This window comes from Zea mays, chromosome 5 (genome assembly GCF_902167145.1).
Source record: "Zea mays cultivar B73 chromosome 5, Zm-B73-REFERENCE-NAM-5.0, whole genome shotgun sequence".
NCBI lineage: Eukaryota > Viridiplantae > Streptophyta > Magnoliopsida > Poales > Poaceae > Zea > Zea mays.
In genome coordinates this window covers 158,967,091-158,988,266 of record NC_050100.1, presented here as the reverse complement: position 1 = coordinate 158,988,266, position 21,176 = coordinate 158,967,091, and the positions used below count along the sequence as shown (strand labels likewise).

General features: G+C 42.4%; 1 protein-coding gene across 1 annotated transcript in view; it reads right to left on the bottom strand.

Annotated features, from left to right (window-relative positions):
• Positions 1-2,011, bottom strand: part of LOC103628598 (serine/arginine-rich splicing factor SR30) — a 51,729-nt gene extending 49,718 nt beyond the window's left edge. The window contains exon 1 of the mRNA XM_008648769.2: positions 1,884-2,011. Within this exon, the coding sequence (XP_008646991.2) occupies positions 1,884-2,011 (128 nt within the window). The remainder of the gene's footprint in view (positions 1-1,883) is intronic.
• Positions 2,012-21,176: the final 19,165 nt, after the last annotated feature.

Below are 21,176 nucleotides of genomic sequence, written 5' to 3'. Positions count from 1 at the left end.
GACCAAGTCTCACACATATGATGAATCATGGCACAGGATCGAACGTCACATCTTTACTATATAATAGGAGTTCTATACAAAATAAATAAATACATTATAAGGAGACAACGGTCCAGCAACCCAAAGTTGACTGGGAGACGACGGCCTAGACCACTCACGAACTCATCACAGCATCCTCCATGCGCCTCATCCTGTGGTACCTGATCTTGACCTGTGGGGGGGTGTGAGACAGCAAGAGTGAGCTCACATACGTTCATCGCTCAACAAGTTGTGGGGAATAATGTGCATGAACTCGCCAAAGATGGGAGCTCATGTGAAGTGTAAGGCTTACCAAAGAGGATGGTTAGAGCTGAGCATTGCTTTTAAAGTTGGTCAAAATTTTATTAGCAGTTACTAAGTACAAGTAAATACCAACCCAATTAAATAGTAGAACAAAAGTAACAACATCACCTGCGATGCAATGCATATGACAAATTGAATTTAGTTCCATAATTTAATCATGTGAGGGTCCGAGCTGCTCATGACCGTGAGCACGGCTAGTATACCAGTTTTACACTCTGCAGAGGTTGCACATCTTTACCCACAAGTCATGTTACCCATCTGCCAAGGGATCGCGACTTCCCATACACCTCTACCGAGGAGGCGAGGCAGGGTAACACTACGAGGCCTTTACAAAGTTCCACTAGCTTCAGAAAACCCGCTACAGTTTATAGGAAGCTCCAATGCAGGGTTCTTGCCTGACCGCCATCGCAGCAAAATCAACCAAGGACCTCCCTACACTGACCACTCCCCTACTGCCCTTGCCCCTTTCGGGTAAGGTAGTCCTCCACTAGCTTTCCTAATTAATCAGCCAAGGGCGTCCATAAACCCTTGTGGTAGCACTGTTTTCCCGGGTGGTCGCTCCATGTTCCAATTAACATAATGATCTTAACATGAACAGTGATAATAAACAGATAACAAAAGTGTGATCATGAATAATGTATCTTCATACCCAAAACCACATAAAACACTAGCAAGTACTACCCAAAAAGTTCAGTGGTAAACAAGGTATAAAGATAATCAAACTAGGGTAACCTATTGGGTCCCATCAAAATTAACCTATGCAGATCATTATGATTAATTAGAACATGGCTGGGTAAAAAGAAGTGATCAAGGGCACAACTTGCCTGGGACTTGAGATTCCAGGTACCAACTTGCTTTTCAGGTGATTCGTAACCTCACGCTAGTCGTAGCAATACAAACAAGCATGATATAGGCAAAATTAACATCACACCAAACATAAGAATAAACTGCGTAATAATAATCTACGCGTTGCTACAAGATCGTGGGATCGAGAACTAGTAAAATCGGAGTTACGATTAAAGAATTATGATTTATGGGAGATCTATGTGATTTCGATATTAAACAATATTATAAATTGATTAGCATACATGATACGAGAGAATATTTTATAAATAATGGACTCAACCTAAATCTTAATTATAACTTGACTAGAGATCATATTTTAATCAAATTATAATTATGGAGAGGTTAACTTTGATTTAGAAAAGTTAATCTAGTAGGCAATAAATAACTAATTATACAAGTATGCGACATGGTATAATTTATGCTATTACTGTGTAGGGAATATTTTTATGAAGCTAACGTAACTTGAACAGACCAAATCGAAGTTAAAATAAATTAAATATGATATATACAAATTCTAGATTTATTTTAACATAAAAACAACATTTTCTACTTTAAATTCTCTAGTTTCTAATTTCCTCAGACTGCACGCAAAATAACCAAAAGCTCAAGGGCTACTCCGTAAAAGTTCCTAGACTCAAAACGCCCTGCGCTGGACAATGGGTTAAATAAGAATAAGCATAGGGGCTATCACCCACCTCCCGATGGCGCAACAGCCGATGGAGCACTGCTCCGCGGCGGCGAGATACCCGAGGTCGGCGAGGAGTACCACCACCGCGTTTCCTGAGGGCACCAGCGTGGGGAGGACGGCCGCGACAACCTCCATTCTCCGTCACGGCAGAGATCATGCGGTGGTCCGGTGGGCGTCGGCGGTGGAAGCCTAGCGGCATAGTGACGGCCGGAGGCCGACGTTTGTTGCCTTGCTGGAGGGCGGCAACAGCCAGACCAGGCAAGTGAAGTCTTGCTGGACGGCTGGAGGCAGCACGTCAAGCAGGCGACGCCGCGACGGTAGGGCCCAGGGCCAGCGGCATGCTGGCGGCCGTGTGGAGGAGGGGTGCTGTGGATCTAGGGGGAGATTCAGGATCAGGATCAGGATCGTGATCGGGATGAGACGGAGATCTTGATTTGGCTCAAGGGGGTGGGTTTGGGGTTGTATTATATACACACGGCTGGAGATTGGATCAAATCAAATCCCAACAAACGGCTGGAGATTAGATCAAATCAAATCCCAACAAACTTCATAGCGGATAGCTCGTTCAACACGCAGAAGTCGGATGTCAGAGTCCGTGATGCGAAATACGACTGACGAATAGGACCCGTGAGCCAGCGACCGACTAAAACAGACGCGCGGAGCAATTAGCTTGCTGACATTATCTAAGCATCATGCTGATGCAAGCGCGCGGCAAGGGAATAAAAAACAATAAGGGCTTGTTTGGGTAATCTTGGATTGGAGTGTATTGAGGTGGTATAAGGTGTATTGAAGTGTAATATGAACTAATTTCCCTTTCAATCCCTAAAATACACTTCAATCCACTTCAATCCCTCTTTATCCAAACAAGGCCTAAAATGGATGGGGACGTGTGTTGTTTAGGAGATTAGATGGGTCGACTGGGCCAAAGCGAGCAGGTAAGTGCGTTCTTTTTTTTTCTATTTTCTATTTCTATTTTTTTGTTATATATAATATAAATTGAAATAAAGTTTTGAACTGCAAATTAAATGCACAACTAAAAATCCAACATGATACAGGTATAAGTTTGTTTATGTATTATTCAATTATTTTATTCACAAATAATATTCATAAAAGGAGTAAGTCCTTTATTTATAATATCCATTTAGGAAAATGTTTTTAAATATATAATTCATACACAAAAACTATATACCTTAACAAAATATCATTTCGAGTGTATGGTCCAATTAAGAGTGGCACCAATATTTAAGATTCTTTATTTATAAAAAATCATTTTGGAAACCTATATATTATGATATTGTTTTACTTTTTTTGATTTTTTTCTAAGATGCCAAGAATAGGATTTTGGAGTGTTACACGCTGTCGCCTTGCCAGCTCATGAACCTCGGAAGATATGTTCCTACACATAGAAAAGAAAGCTGCAATACCATGAGCCAGTCGAGCTCCCATCCCGCGACCACGACCTCAACCACGACCACGTGGTGTGGGAGATCCGCGACCAGGAGAGGGATGCGAGGTACCGGGAGCAGCTTGTCCACGAGAGCTGGAAGGGGCTTTCCTCAGTCGCCCTGCTGGATTGTTTGGATCAATCCAGAAGGTGGTGTAAGAGAGATGTCTTGTTCCTTTTTCAAAACGAAACTGAGTCACCACTTCAATCATCTTCATGATGAAGGGTGCGTGAAGACATCCCTTGAGAGGGAAGCAGACATCATGGATGATTTCTTGCCAAATCATATCAAATACATTTAGACTTTCAGAACTGTTTGGCTTCATGAATGAGAGCAAGACTTTGCTCTCTCCCAGGATATTCATCTGATTGCCCCCTTTGGGGATGAGAGTCATTCTGCAAAGAGAATTGATGTATATGTAGTATTTATGCAGATTGGTAGACTTCCAATACTCATCAGACTCAGAAATATGAAGACCCTTGGCTTCATCCTTGGTGGGAGGACAAAAGTCATGAATCTTGATTTTGTCTCCTGAAATATCTCCATCAGTAAATCCCAGGATGTGAGTAAACCTCCTGTAGCTCACCTTATACCAGCTGCCTTCAATAAAGAAATTGAGATAAGGAAAGTTATAGGGACTTTCCTCATCAGCATTCTTAATCCAGAGGGTAGAATAAAATTGTGCTATAACTTCATCATTCCAATCGTATTGGAATGTCATTATGGTCTTCATACTTTTTCTCTCACAGGTCCTCAATGCCTGTGTCATCTCGGGATCACCAATGGCTTCGCAACCATCCCAGTTAATATAACACTGATGCAGGATGGGTTGGTGCTTCTTCGGAAGAATGACTGAGTTATAAAAATCAACATGGAGAAGGGTCCAGAAGCGATTACCATCAATCCTTACATCACGAACTCGGAATGTAGGATTTTGGAAGCGCATGTCCTGAAGAAGGGCAGACCCTCCGCTGGCAGTGAAATCAATGACTTGCTCATTGGCATAGCGACGGGCCTATGCTCTGTGAACCACTAACCCCTGGATAATGGGTGCATTGGTAGAAGGGAGATCAACGTCATCATCTTTTCCTCCCTCATCATCGCTGGTTGCCTCCCAGGCTTATGGATTTGCCGCGGGTCGAGACTGACCGGAGGGATTCCAGGTCGTTTGACCGCGAGCCCCATGAGACCCTGAGGCCTCACCACCTGGCAGCACATTGCCAGATCCGCGCCCGCGCTTGGATCTGGATCGTGGAGGAGTTTCTTCACGAATCTCTAGAGCGTCGTCATCTGAGTCGGAATCAACTACAGACGGATTTCTACGACGCACCATCCTTAAGATTAAACAAAGAAGAACATATGGTGAGAGAGGTAATCGATGGTCAAGGATTTTAACGAACCCATTCGAGGAAAGACATGTATGATATTGAGCATGCACTTCAACCATTCATGTGAGCAGTTTAACTACAATGAACAATACCAACCTACTTAACTCAAACAATGTTCGAGACAATGAAAACAGTTTAAGTGTGCCAAGCACCTAAACTACACAATATCCTTGAAAAGATACATAAGATAATCAAGAATGGTGTTGGATCGAGTCAAAAATGGGAAAATGAGACAATACCTCGATCTATCGAATCGACCACGAAAATCCCAACAAAGAGTGAAGAGATGATGGAGAAGTCTGAGGGGATCAAGTCTCCAACAAACTCCACAAAGATTTGATGGCTTGGGAGGGATTTGGAGTGTGGGTTGACAGAGAGGGAGAGAAAAGGGTGAAGGCGTCAGCGGCTGTAACAAATGAAAGAGTAAAGAGAGAAAGAGGGGAGGAGAGGAGAGAAAAGGGGAGGCGACGGCTGGTCAAACGGACCAAAACCGGTTCAACCGGTTCAAAAACCGGTTCAACCAGTTTTGCTGCAGTGCGCACAGTAAATGCGCAGAAAATGATGTTTGACTACACAGAAAACCTGGCGCACTGACAACACAGTCTGCGAGACTGACGGCGCAGACTGCGGAGCTGACAGACTGCACAGATTCAGAGGAGACCAAAACTGGTTCAACCGGTTTTTATACCGGTTCAATCGATTTTTAAACCGGTTCAACCGATTCTCACCAAAGAGAATCCGGTTGAGTGGCCTACTCAGCCAGTTTACTCAACCAGTATACAGAATAAGCCCGATAAGGCTTAGAATGCAAGCAATACTTATGACATGATAATTTGGGCAATAAAAACAAGATTTCACATGTCAAATTGTTCACAAAACAACTTTATTTCAATCAATCATGATTCAAATTTTAGTTCTTAAGACACGTTTCGAGAATCCAAGATATTTAGTTCACTCCTTAGAAAACAAAACCTAGTATCATCAAGGGGTTTGGTGAAGATATCGGCTAGTTGATTTTCAGTGCTCACATGAAATAATTCGATATCTCCTTTGGCTTCATGGTCTCTCAAGAAATGATGTCTAATATCAATATGTTTGGTTCTAGAGTGTTGCACAGGATTGTTTGCAAGTTTAATGGCACTCTCATTGTCACACAGCAGTGGAATTTTATTAAACTCACAACCAAAGTCTCTAAGGGTTTGCTTCATCCATAGCAACTGTGCACAACATGCACCAGTTGCTATGTACTCAGCTTCTGCAGTGGAAAGTGCAACACAATTTTGTTTCTTAGAACTCCATGACACTAAGGACCACCCAAGGAATTGGCAAGTCCCAGTAGTGTGTTTTCGATCTACTTTGCAACCGGCATAGTCTGAGTCAGAATAGCCAAGTAAATCAAAAAGGGAGCCTTTAGGATACCATAATCCTAGGTTTTGGATGTGGACTAAGTATCTTAAGATTCTCTTAACGGCAACAAGATGACAATATTTTGGATTAGCTTGAAAACATGCACACATGCAAACACTTAACATGATATCAGGTCTAGATGCACAGAAGTAAAGCAATGACCCTATCATTGATCTATATAATTTTTGTCTACCGGTTTACCTTCTTCATTAAGGTCGAGATGCCCATTTGATGACATTGGTGTCTTGGCGTGCTTTGCCTTTTCCATGCCAAACGTCTTGAGCATGTCTTGTGCATACTTGGTTTGGCATAGAAAGGTACATTCCTTGAGTTGTTTTACTTGAAATACCAGGAAGTATTTGAGCTCGCCCATCATAGACATCTCAAACATGTTCGTCATCACCTTGATAAATTCTTCACAAAATTTCTCATTAGTACTACCAAATATAATGTCATCGACATATATTTGGCACACAAATAACTCATTATCAACTTTACGAGTGAATAAAGTAGAGTCAGCTTTTCCTATTGTAAATCCATTTTTAATTAGAAAATCTTTAAGACAATCATACCAAGCTCTAGGGGCTTGTTTAAGCCCGTAGAGCGCTTTGTGAAGTAGATAAACATGGTTTGGCTTTCTTGGATCTTCAAATCCCGGTGGTTGCTCCACATAGACTCGCTCTTGTAGTGGTCCATTTAGAAATGTGCTCTTGACATCCATTTGGTACAACTTGAAATCATGGTTAGTAGCGTAGGCAATTAATATTCTAATTGACTCTAACCTTGCTACCGGCGCATATGTTTCACCAAAGTCAAGTCCCTCCACTTGAGTGAAGCCTTGGGCAACCAACCGTGCTTTGTTTCTTGTAACGACGCCATGTTCATCTTGTTTGTTCCTAAAGACCCATTTTGTTCCAATCACATTTTGCTTAGGTCTTTGAACTAAGGACCAGACTTCATTCCGGGTGAAGTTGTTCAACTCCTCTTGCATTGCAATTATCCAATCTGGATCACCCAGCGCTTCTTCAACCTTAAGTGGCTCAAGAGAGGAAACAAACAAGTAAAATTCACAAAAATTTGCCAAACGAGATCTAGTTGTTACCCCTCTTTTGATACTCCCAAGAATGTTGTCCACTGGATGATCTCTTTGGATGGTATGGTGGACTCGAGGATGGGGATCTGATGGTTGTCTTTGAATTTTCTCCTCCTCATCATCCACTTGATCAAGAGGCACTTCATCATCAACACTTTCAGGTTCATCTTCCACAATGGTTGGCATCTTTTGGGGTTGATGAACTTCTTCAAGACTTGGATGACTTGAGGTTGATGGGTTTGCTTGGGTGGAGGATTTATCACCCACCACCTTTGCGCTCACATCAAAAACCTCATTAGTCATCCACAAGGTTCCTTCTTCATCATCCTTTTCTTGAGGTCTCACTTCACCTATTGCAAGCTTCTTTATGGCCTCACAAGGTGGTTCTTCATTTCCTGCAATGTCATTAGAAACATGCCCTTGCGAGCCATTAGACTCATCAAATGTCACGTCTATCGCTATTTCAACAAGACCGGTGGTATTGTTGAAAACACGATATCCATGCGCATTTGATGCATAACCAAGCAAGAAGCCCTCGTCCACTCTAGGAGCAAACTTCGAGCTCTTGACTTTCTTATTAAGAATAAAACATTTACAACCAAATACTCTAAAGTAATCAACTTTAGGTTTGTTACTAGTGAGAAGCTCATAAGCAGTCTTCTTATAGACCTTATGAAGATATAGCCGGTTGATTGCATGACAAGCGGTGTTGATCGCTTCAGCCCAGAAGTTGTCAGGTGTCTTGTATTCATGTAACATGGTTCTTGCGGCTTGAATTAGTGTTCTATTTTTCCTTTCCACTACACCATTTTGTTGTGGAGTGTAGGGGACCGAGAACTCATGTTTGATTCCTTCTTCGCCCAAGAATTCTTCAACACTCACTTTCTTGATTTTAAGCTCAAACTCATTTTGAGCTCTTCTCATGAATTTCTTCAAGGTCTCTTGGGTTTCACCTTTGTCACTTAAAAAGAAAACCCAGGTGAAGCAAGAAAAATCATCTACAATAACTAAAACATACTTACTACCACCAATACTAATGTAGGCCACAGGTTCGAAGAGGTCCATATGAAGAAGCTCCAAAGGCCTCTTTATTGTGACCACATTCTTTGATTGATGTGGGACTCCATGTTGCTTTCCTGCTTGGCATGCGCCACAAACCCTATCTTTCTCAAACACAACATTTGTTAGTCCAATGATGTGACTATCCTTTTGAAGTTTGGCCAAATTCCTCATGCCGACATGAGCTAGCCAGCGATGCCATAGCCAGCCCTTGTCGGATTTTGCCACTAAACAAGTCTCAGGCGTCACCTTACTTGTTGTGAATTCAACAAGATAAAGTTGCCCTTCAAACGACCTGTAAAGGCAACTGAGGAATCCTCCCTTCTAAGGATCTTCACATCCACATCAGAAAATAGACAATTATATCCTATTCCACAAAGTTGTGAAACAGACATCAAATTGTAGCTTAGAGAATCAACTAGTAAAACATTTGAAAGTGATTGTTGGTCAGAGATAGGAATTTTACCAATACCAATCACTTTACTCTTGCCACTATCTCCAAACACAATTTCTTGTGCTTCTTGAGTTAGTTGCAAGGAGTGAAACATGTCTTTCTCCCCGGTCATGTGATTTGTGCATCCACTGTCAAGCACCCAGCTTGACCCACCAGAGGAGTAGACCTGCAAAACAAATTTAGGCTATGCTTTTAGGTACCCAAATTGAATTGGGTCCTACAGTGTTAGTTATAGCCTTAGGTACCCACACACTTCTTTTCATGACTTTTCTCTTAGTGTAGGCACCCACATATTTAACAACCAATTTTCCTGAATCCCAAGTCAACATATAATCACAAAGATAAGAATGAGAAATGGGAGCTTTAAATTTTTCTCCATTTGTGGAACCCGCTTCCTTCATCTTATTCTTTGTGGAACTCAAGTTTACCTTTACTTGAGTTGACTTGTCATTTGAGGAGTGAATCCTCCCCAAAGCATCATATAGGGTGGTTCCCTCTATGAACTTGGGGGATCTCCACCCCTTATGCAGTATGCTAGGGTTTTCCTTATATGAGTTGTACCCAAGCCCCTTTCTCGCATTGTTGGGATTCAAGGACTTGTACTTGGGTTCAATTTTCTTTAACCCACCATTGCTAGAGCATCTCTTCAATATTTCTTTGACCTTAACCTGTGGGATTTTCTCCCTTGCATGGTTAGTCAAACAACAAGAAGCATGATATTTTACACAATGTTTACAAGCGGTATTATTTGAGGAGCTAGACTTAGATTCAATCAATAAAGATGAAGCATTGAGGTTCTTGCAATTTTCAAGTTGCACTTGAAGTTCTTGATTTTGGACAGTCAAGCTTAACTTGCTTGATTCAAGTGCATCCTTTTCATTTGCAAGATTAACTATAGAGGTTTTCATATTTGTTATTTCTTTCTCCTTATCCTCTATAGTTATCTTGACTAAAGATACTTCCTTAGTCAAGGCTTCTAGCATTTCATCTTTATTGAATAGCAATTCTTGAAGCTCTAGGTTTCTCTCCTTTTGAAGGATGAGCAAGTCTTCTTGAGCGTCAAGAGTTGCTTTTCTTTTATCTAGCTTCCCCATTAATTTAGTGACAACATTATATCCATTTAAACCAAATTCTTTAATCATTTTGTTTTTCATGGCAATTTGTTCATCATCATCATTTGTGAAATCATCACTAAATAAAGTTACCTTATCTCCTTTTGCCATGAGGCAAGTTGGAGTGTAGGAGTCATCGTGGAGGTTGGTGAAGAGTTGCGAGCTTGAAGTAGATTGGATGGCGACGTTTGCCACCACTTCCACTTCTTCGGAGCTAGAACTTTCTTCATCGGAGTTCCATTCTTCACCAATGTGGGCTTGACCATATTTCTTCTTCTTGAAATATCCCTTGTTCTTGCCCCCTTTTTGAACTTATCCTTTTTGTATTCCTTCTTGGCTTCTTGTTCCTTTTTGTTAGGACAATCCACTATGAAATGACCGGTTTGGCCACATTCATAACATGCCCTCTTCTTTCCTTTCCTTTGAAACTTATCATTTTTCCTCACAAACTTCTTGAAGGTTTTGATGAACATAGCTGTGTCTTCATCACTTGAACTATCTTCATCGCTTGATGTTTCGACCACTTTCTTTGCCTTGTGGTCTTTGTTCTTCTTGGGGGAATCTTGTTCATTTGAGATCAAGGCATGAGTGTCTCTTGTCTTGATTGGGGCTTCTTCAGATTCATGTTGTTGAATCTTTGCAAATAGTTGGTGAGGTGTCATTTCCTCATAGTCATCACGGTCCCTTATCATCCTTGCTAGACTCTTGTCCTTTTCTTTGTATGCTCTCATAAATAGTCTAGTAACCTCGGAGTCACTCCAATCTTCACTTCCAAGCACCCTTATTTTGTTGACCAACACCATTAGCCGATCAAAGAGTGATTGAAGTGACTCACCCTTAGTCCAATCATATCGAGCAAGCTCACTCTCCAAAGCTTCAATTCTATGTCTCTTAACTTTGGGGGTCTCCTTCATGTGACATTTTGAGAATGTTCCAAATGTCACGAGCATCCTCTCTTCCTTGGACTTTCTGGTACTCTTTCGACAAAGGCTTCCTTTTATTATGCTCACCGCTTGAGCATTGCGGTGTACTTCTTGCATCATTTCCGGAGTCATCTCTTCTCCTTGGGCGGGCTTATACATACCTATATTGACAATCTCCCAAAGACTAGGATGTACATCGATTAAATGCGACTTCATCTAATCAGCCCACTCGTCATAGTTCAACTCACTAAGAGTTGGTAACTTTCCAAGTGGGGCGGAAGAGAAGTTGGGAATAAAATTTCTAGAATAATCAAATTGAACTTTGTTGAACTCGTTACCTTTACTTTTGGTAGATGATCCTTCAGCGTTGAGACTTACCTTGCTCATCACCCTTGACACCAAAAGTTCCACTAAGTCATCATTGTATTCAATTTTTCCCATTCCTTTGTCTTCTTCGGCCTTTCTTCTTGATTCTTCTTCTTCTTCCTTTTTCTTAGCATCTTCCTCTTTCATTTTGAGGAACATCTTATCGGCAATCTTCATGGCGAGGTCAAGGACCTTGGGGTCTATTTCCTCATCGGAAGATGTGATGGGGATTTCCTCAAGGAGAGGATCCACATGGTCCCTTTGAGTAGACATGATCGTTTCCTCACACGGTTAAGCGTAAAATGAGGTACGTAGCTCCGATACCAATTGAAAGTAGCCTAGAGGGGGGTGAATAGGCTACACCTGAAATTTTCCACTAAAAACTTCGAGATAGTGTCAAATTCAAGTTGCACTGGTGCAAACCGGTTCAGTTGATTTTGTTTACAACTGAACAAGTTTGAACCTGCTCAACTTAGATTAGATAAACAATTAAACAAATGTGACGAAGTAGTGAGAGATTTTGCTAAAGACTTGCCCTAGAGAAAAATCCACTCGAATAGATGACAAATCGGTATGAATTGTTTTCACACGATTTGCACACAATATAATCAAATATGAACTAACCAACAAATTAAAGCACTTATCAAGAACACACATAAACACACGATTTAACCCGAGGTTTGGCAACCACCACAAAGGTGTCCTACTCCTCGTTGAGGAGCCCACAAAGGGCTGGGTCTTTTCCAACCCTAATCCTCCACAAGCCGACCACCAAGGTCAAGGCAATCTCTTCTCAAATTTGCTCAAAGAGCGGGTGATACAAACTTCTTGGGGTCATCCACAAATTTGGAGGCTCCCAAGCAACCTCTATCCGTCAAGGAACGCAAGGTTCCAAGAGTAACAAATCCGCACAAGGTTAAGTTTGCAATGAGCTCAAGAATGAAGAGAATAGGAGAACCAAGATGAAATCAATAGTGTGTAGATTGACTTCACCTCATACCAAGTATCCTTCAAACGATTGAAGGGGATGCGATTTTGGGTGTGAGAGGTGAATTGAATGCCCTTGTTTGGAGGTTGGTCAGCCAAGAAATCATGGAGAGAGCAGAAGTGAATGAAGAGATAGAGTGTGGGGGGTATTTAAAGGATCCCCCAAAAGCTGACAGCCGTTGGGAGAAGTGGACCAAAAACCGGTTGAACCGGTTCTTAAACCGGTTGAACCAGTTTCCACCAGAGAGTTCTCGGTTCACTGAGGTACGCAGCCGGAGACTCGACCGGTCGCAAATTCGGTTGAGCCGGACTCAAATCCGGTTGAACCGGTTTTTGAAATAACTCTGCACATGACTTTTTCTGACAGCTTTTGACTGGCAGACTGGCAGGTCAGAGGTGACAGAAGGAACAGTGCAGAAACCGGTTGAACCGGTTTTAGGTCCGGTTGAACCGGTTTTTGAAACTGAAGGACAAGTTTTGAGAAAACTGAGGTGAACCAAGGTGAAACTTTAGTGGGTAGTAAAAGTGGTTTTTCAAAGGGCATTCATGATCTAGAAAAATATTCTCTAAGGGGATTTGAAGGGGTTTGGACTGAGCTCATCGCAAAACTTACTTAACTTATTGCGGATCCCTCTTAATTGAACGGCGATTTCTATAACTCAAGAATTATAAAATGCAAACTGTTGTTGTTCCCAAGCACTTGGAGCATGTTATATGATGTAGAATTTTAATCCGCTGTGCTTTTACATTTGCATACTCATAAGATCTGTGCTTCTCCTGTCTGTAGAATAACTGTATACATGCTAGGAGCAAACTTGTTAGAATCTCTGTTTGTTTTGTCATTTAATCACCAAAACCCTCAATTAGGGTTGATTGCACTTACAATCTCCCCCTTTTTGGTGATTGATGCCAAAACAAACTAGAGTAGAGATAAAAATTAAAAAATAAAAGCACTGGCGAGATATAAATACTTGTGTATGTGTGGCTCCCCCTAAATATGTGCATGAGTTTTGTGATCTTCATATTGACTTGATATGTCAATTTGCAACATATTTGGAGAAAGTGAAAAACCAACACATTACACAAACACCGAGGGATGCAACAGAATTATATAAGATGTGATGATATAAAAATAGCATTACTCTAACAAATCCATCATTGTATAGCATAAGATGTGAGATAGTACTGGCTATTACAATAGAGGGCATCACATCATTAAATTGTTTCTGGCTCTAGGCCATCATCACATGCATCACAACAAGCAATAAAGTTATTACAGACCCAGTGTTCATTACAAAAATAAAAGCCTCTGAGGGCTACCAAGCCAATCTGTCAATCCTTCTCCCCCTTTTTGGCAACTAGCACCAAAAATGGAGAGAAACATCAACCACAAATTACGACGGAGGAGTTGGATCAAAGAACTGAGACGCCAAGTTAGCTGCAAAGTTTTCTTCCCCAGGCTGAGCTGGGGGGGATAGCTGCCCGATGGATCCTGGGAAGGAGGATATGAAGAAGATTGACCCGGATCCCCTTGATGGGGAGGCAGGACATACTGCTCACGATCATCAAAATATTCTTCCTCTTCTCCTTCTTCATCTTCTGCTGACATGAAGGGCACCCCATAGGCTTGCTGGTGCCATTCATTTATCTCTAGCGGAGGAGGATGAAGGGGCACATCAGGCGAGCGAGGAGCAAAAGGCATACCCATGGAAGAGGCTTGACGACGAAGGTTGTCGTCAGTCTCCCGTTGTCGCCTTGCCAGCTCATGAACATCGGAAGATATGTTCCTGCACATAGAAAAGAAAGCTGCAATACCATGAGCCAGTCAAGCTCCCATCCCACAACCACGACCACGACCACGTGGTGTGGGAGATCCGCGACCAGGAGAGGGACGCGAGGTACCGGGAGCAGCTTGTCCACGAGAGCTGGAAGGGGCTTTCCTCAGTCGCCCTGCTGGATTGTTTGGATCAATCCAGAAGGTGGTGTAAGAGAGATGTCTTGTTCCTTTTTCAAAACGAAACTGAGTCACCACTTCAATCATCTTCATGATGAAGGGTGCGTGAAGACATCCCTTGAGAGGGAAGCAGACAGCATGGATGATTTCTTGCCAAATCATATCAAATACATTTAGACTTTCAGAACTGTTTAACTTCATGAATGAGAGCAAGACTTTGCTCTCTCCCAGGATATTCATCTGATTACCCCCTTTTTTACTTGATGACAAAATGTCGTCATATTTTTTCTTGAATAACAATCGTCGTATGGATAAGACAAATCCTTTTTTGCTTGACACAGGTTGTAGAAAATAAAGTTTCTCCCCCTTTAATTGTCATTGCCCCAGCTGGTCATGTGGAGTCAGTTCGGAAATGTCTAGTAAAGAATGACTATTTTGGTTTTGACACTCAAAAGATACACAACATTGTCTGGCTATAGTCTTCATCCTATTTCCTTCCTCCTTTCTTCCTATAATGTTCTTCTAGAACCATTCATAAGTGTGGGTGCTGGAAGAGCTGGAGCTTCCAGTTGTCAGTATATGCTCGGAGGGAAACATAAAAAAAGTGCTGATGAAGTCTCCCTAGGAGATAATAAAAAAGCCAACAGGTTCTGGAGCAATCTTCAGCTTACTGTTATCAAACAAAATTTTGGAAACCCTCAATGAAATGGGTGTACAGTATACACAGGTACAATCATGTGCCAGTCGTCGCCCAACTTTCTTCTCATAATACATTCAATTGCATTGACTAATCCCTCCAAGATAAAACAAAGAAACAAGGATTAACTGCACTTACGGAGGGGTACGGAAAACAATGCCAAACACTTTATTCTCATCATCATTTGACACAGACATTACTTCAGCACCTGTCTTCTTTTGCTTGTAAAGAACATCAATTGATTTGCACTCATCTATAGTCTGTTCAGAGACCTTTTCATATCCGAGCTTTGTGGCATACTCATGTACGTCATCTGTATCTGATTATGTGAGAAGAAAGAGGTCACACATTTGATAAGCATATGACCTTGATTTTTTTTTTCAAATAGCAAAAGGATGCGGTTTGAATGATGGTTGCTTTTCAAATAGCATATTATCAGCTCCAGCATCCTCATGTCAACACTTTGAGCAAAAATCACAGAGAAAATGTGTGATTTATGAGCGAAAAAATATCAATCATGAGACCTAAAACAGTACACAAAAGGAAACCCCACCATATACTAACCATCATTTTCATTCCAAACCAGCTATGCAGTTCGAAGTGATTCAACACATTGCGTCCATTTGCTTCCGCAATCGCAAGTAAAATAGCACACTTCACAACCATTTCCGCTACAGATAGGTTCAAGAAGAAGCAGTTATGTTCTCACCATAGGGCACGAGAGAGGGCGAGGTAGATACAGCGGAGGCGGACAGCCTTCGCGCGAGCTGGGGCGCAGCATCCGGCAAGTACCGGCCAGAGTAGTGCAGCGGCACCGCAGCGACTAGGAATCGCGCGCCGCCGCGGGGCAGAGCCGAGTAGCTACGCGCCGGGAGTGAGAACCAGGACGCCCGGTGTGCCAAGGATGAGGCCGCGGCAGCGGGCACGACGACAGGCCTGCTCCTGTGGAGCTTGTAAAGTCTTTTAGGTGAGTTCAATGCTTCGAAAAACCTGAACCGACTCTTACCATCTCGTTGCAGATCTGCACCTCATCCAACAGACCAATCATCAGGCATCCTTTGCTCTTTGGGGTTGTCGCTTCCCGTGGGGCTAATGTTGGCATCCAGCTCTCCAAGACAGGTGAAACATTGGACGATTTCGACGTAATCCTTTCCATTGACTAGCAGAACAAGATGTGCCGAGATGTCACCCAGATCAGGTTCTCCGCTTGCCCCGAACAGAACGTGCACGTCGAGCATGTCGACGGGCAGTGGATCGCCGTCCAGACGGGCAGTGGGTCGCCGCATAGTAGGAGGGCTTACTTGGTGGTGCTCGTCGCCGGCAAAGGGGCCGAAGTAGCGCGGCAGCGACGGCCGGTGCAGTTGTCGGTGGGTGCTGGGTTGCGCGCACGCTTGCCGGCGGGGACCACGATTGGGGCGCGGTCATCTCGAGGGGTCTAGGGAGGCGACAAGGGGAAGAGAGGGGGTGTGGCCGTGCTGGTGTGGTGGAGTATGGAAGGGGGTGTGGATGACGAGCTCGGGGCGGCGACTGTGTCGAGCGGGGGGCGACAATCACGGCAAAGACTCGCTTGATTGACGGGCGAGGGAGGCAGAACCATGGCGCACGGTGTGGACGCCTACACACCGTGCTTATAGAGTAGTATGGATTATCCGCTATACTCCAGGAATACAGCCTTACCTCTTAGTGGCACAAGCGACACCGTCCGTCAGGTAACACAATAACATGGCAACCATTCTAGATATGTTGCCCTGCCTGTTTACCTAATTACAATTTTAGTAGGTCATTTTTATACTACAATATACTCCCTTCCTATTTATTCATCTGCCTTATTACTAGATGATTATCTTGTTCTATTATCTTGAGTTATCCATGAATTACCTCATCTTGCCAAATGAAACTGTTGTTGTCATCTTTGCATATCTTTGTGAGTTGCCTTCGTTGCAAATCCTTCCCATTCTTCTACTTCACTTTTTCCAAATGTTCCATAGGAAGTAGATTATAATGCTTTAGGTACATAGTTCGATAGACCGTTAGCAAGTACAACCTTGTACATATTCAAGATACCTTGATCCTGATTTACTAAAGCAACTCATCCCTTTCCTCTAATCTTTTAGTGTCACTGTCTACTGCTTCTTTGGACCTTTCATGTCCATTAATAAGCTTTAGTTGCTCTTAATGTGATAATTCATTAGACCAAATTAATAAACAATCATAAATTTCATGCAACAATAAAAAACAAAACAAAATAAAAATGGTAATGAGCTTCCTAACTTCAAGAATAAGACAATATCCCAATAGAATTTGTATTTGGGTCTAATTGGGTTGTAAAGTGTACGGTTGGTAGATGTGCTCCCTTCTTTGGTAATTGGAGTGTGAATTGTGCACATGAGGGGAAATTGTAGTTCTGGATGAACATAAATTGTTCTTTTCCCTATGTTCTTACCACGTAGTCAAGCGCACTGTCAAAAGTACATGGAAACAAAACAGCTCGAACGAGTCTCGCATAGGAGGTTTGAATTAGAAGTCCCCATTATGCATTTATGCTAGAGCTGCTCATTGTATATTTCCACCTGAGAGTGGGAAAACTGTTAGTTTTCGTCTAAATCATCTACCTTGAATAGCCCAACTACGAACTTTTTTATTGTTTCAAGAAATATACTTATGATATAATAACTGAAATCTAACTTTTTAGGCTTATGTTATGTTTAGCTATGGCATTTTCTTTCTACCCATTCTGTTTTGTAGTTTTTGAATATTCTTGTTTGACTTGAAAGTCTAAACTATGTTCTTGGAGGTGCTCGAGACGAGATCTTAGGTGCACGTAGCTTCCTAGGAAGAAGGCAAGCTCGCCTCAAAAAAGAAGAAGCCAGATAATAAAATAGTAGAAAGGAAACATAATGTGCCCTCCAAGAATGTTCTAAGATGGTACTGAACTTCTGTTGAAACTAGAGTTCTTTATTTTGCAATTAGGACCCCTCATTCACATGCTAAATGTGTCACCATTTTCTCCATGTCTCAAATGAGGATAAGATGTTCTATGGGCCTCTACAGAATCACCCATTATGTGAGGGTTAGCTTGAATTTAAGGAGTGGAAATACAAGTGCACTATGAAATACAATGAGTGGGCACGATGTACTTTTAGTACTAACGACCCTTCAAGGAGAAGTGGTCCTATAGAAGTTCCCGGTGACATAAAAGATGATTTTATCTGCAAGGTAATGAGATTACTGTTTGTATGTGCAAGTATTGAGCACTGCTTTGAGCATGGTTTAGTTAATAAATGCTCTTGTACTATATGCATTTATTTTGTTGTTTTGTAGTGGCTGAAGCAATAAGAAGGAAAGGAGTTCCCTAAATGTGATGTTGATGAAGAGGTCCATATCTTATCTGGCATGATGATTGCCTTGTCTGGACGGATGTCACGCTCACATGTAATGCCTTTGAACAACCTCATTTATTACGGTTAGACCTGTGCTACTAAGATTCTTTAAAAGGCTAGGCACCGTATTTAACTCCATTCCCTTGTCATATCTAGTCAAATTCCCAAGACTAGCAAATTTTCTTTAATCTCCAATGTTCCCTATTGTCCAACTGTTAGTTGCCTCTTGCACTCAACATGACATATTGTTGGGGACTTGTTCTCAAATGCTATGAGTTAAGAACAAGGCAACACAAGAAATGTTAAACGTTAAAGTCCTTCGTCCTTCGAAGCATTATTTCCCTTGGGATATAATGATTTTTGGACGAAGGTAATGAAGGGCATACCTTCATCAGCACAACATATACTAATAAAGAAGGAATCACATGAAGATATAAGAGATAACATGAACAATTATGTATTATTATCAACTCCTTTCTATTTAATTATTATGGAAAAATAGAAATGATATCAAGTTACAAATGTACCTTCGGCTTGAAAGAAGGTAAGAGTACAAGCGTGACGCAAAAGCAAATGCCAAGTCAGCGTGAACAGTACGGGAGCCCTGTTCATCTATTTATAGGCACGAGACGCAGCCCATGTAAAATTACACCCATGCCCTTTACATTTGCTAATGATTCTATAGTAACCCATCGAGGTCTGAATAGCCTTTTCCTTTTTAAGTCAGTTTCATTTCTGCCATCGTGCCGAAGCTTTCCTGCACATAGCTTCGGCTTTGCGCCAACCTTCGTATTCCTCGTGCTTCTTCACACCGTGGTTCTAATCCGAGTCCGAAGGTACCTGTTCATGTATTATACTCCAGAAACATTGTTAAATCATGTTTTTGAGGACCTTCGGAAGTCGAAGGCCCCCAACAGTAGCCCCTCGCAATATTAATTTGTTAGAATGATAAATTCATATTGCGGTATGGACGAAGTCCCTAAGCCGAAGGTCCGAAAAAACACCTTCCCTTTGCTAGAATAGCAACAGTCAATGACAAGCGTGGCCCTCCAACTTGCAACGCACTAGGCGTATAAATAAGAGCACACCACGAGCTCATTTGGCTCGCTTTTTGCCATCTGCTTTGCCTGCTCAATTTTTAGCTCTTGCCTACCAACGCTTGCCTGGCTTTTTAGATTTTCTAAGCTTCGGCTTTAAGAGCACATTTTCACCATTTCCGAAGAGATGTCTCAAGATAAGAAAGTTGTTGCTGAAACGAAGCTGAGCGAGCAGGAGAAGCTCCTTAAGGAAAAAACTGCTGGATTCAACGAGTCGATTGCAAAGACCAACAAAGAAAAGATTACAAAAGAAATTCTGGAAGGCTTATCTGAAGATACCGATGACAGCGACAGTTATGATGTGGAAAGTGGGGCGAAGACTCCAAAGATCAGCCGCGACGGCCAAGTCATGCAATTTTCGGAAAATCAACTATTAAACAGAGTCATCTCGATAATATGAGGGGAAGATATTTTCGAGATATGTCTATTGTGAGGGCTGACAATGGAGACAAGACTGCTCCTACTCCCGAAGAGAATGAAGTCGTGATCTTCCGAAGCATTTTCAAAGCTGGGCTTCGACTTCCCTTAAGCAGATTTGTGGTTGATGTTTTGAAGATATATCAGATTTTCCTTCACCAAATTACTCCCGAAGCAATCATAAGAATGGGAATCTTCGTCTGGGCCGTGATGAGTCAGGGCTTGGAGCCAAGTGCAAAAAGTTTCTGCAGTATGCACGAGCTTTTATATGAGACGAAGCCCTGAGGTAAGGAGCAATATCATAACAATTTTGGCTGCTACAGCTTCGTTGCTCGTTCAGGCTCAAGCTGCCCAGTGCCAACCTTTCGGAAGAGGTGGCCTGGAGACTGGATGAAGGAATGGTTCTACGTGAAAAATGACTTAAAGACAAGAGAAGATATTAAAGACATCATCATGCGCCCATCTGGCAGCGTTTCGGCCTCCGAAAACCGAAGGTAGAGATTGATGAGGCAGTCGAAGGATGTCGAAGGGCCTTCAGCACGGTTTGCTCTTTCATCGGGACAAGGGACCTAATCCAGGAGCACATAGCCTTCAAAATATGGCCACTTTTAGAGAAGTGGGAAATGCCGAAGGAGACTGTCACTAAAACTGGCGAAGGAGAGCTGGTTCGACTGAAATACAGCTTCAAATATGGAGATAAATTTGATGAGCCAAATGATGACTGGCTGAAATGTATCGAAGCTACAAGTGATGAACTGCTTGGGCCGTACTCCAAAGCAGAAGATAATGCGTTATCTGCGGCCTTCGGGAGCCGGAAAAAGAAGAGGCTAAATAGAGTTTTTGATGCCATCGGATTTATGTATCCTGACTACCGCTACCCGCCGAAGAGGCAAAAGAGAAAAAGTGCAACTGCTGGGAAGGATGTTGCTTCAGCTGCTCCGAGTGAGCCCGCACCGAAGAGGAGAAAAGTAAAGGTACTTACTCACCGACCGCGCTACATTGAACCGGCCACAGTGCCTGAATTCGGCGGTGAAATATCTTTGGCTACTAAAGCCGACAAACCTGCCCTCACGCAGAAGATTGAAGAACCGGCTACAATGCCGAAGATTAACAAAATTGAAGAACCTAGAATCGAAGAAACAAAAATATCAGAAGTTCTGAGCCCTTCGGCAGAAGTGACAGCGCCGAAGGCACAAAAAGATCTTATAGCGACCCCCAAGAGGAAAAGGATGGTCAATGTACTAGATGTACTGGAGACGATAAAGAGTTCAAGCTCTACTCCAGGGAAAACTGCCGAAGCTTCAAAAACGTAGGCTGAGACAAAGCTAACTGAAGCCGATGCTACAAAGAGCCAGGTCGGGACTGAAGCTGGGCCTTCAAAGCCTGCCAAGGAGAAATCCTTGGGAACCGGAGAAAAAGAAACGGAAAAAGAAGCTGCAAAACAAATTATGCCTGAAAGAACTGTCACTTCAACTCCCGAAGCATCTTCCGAAGTACCTGATTATATTGTACGACATGCTT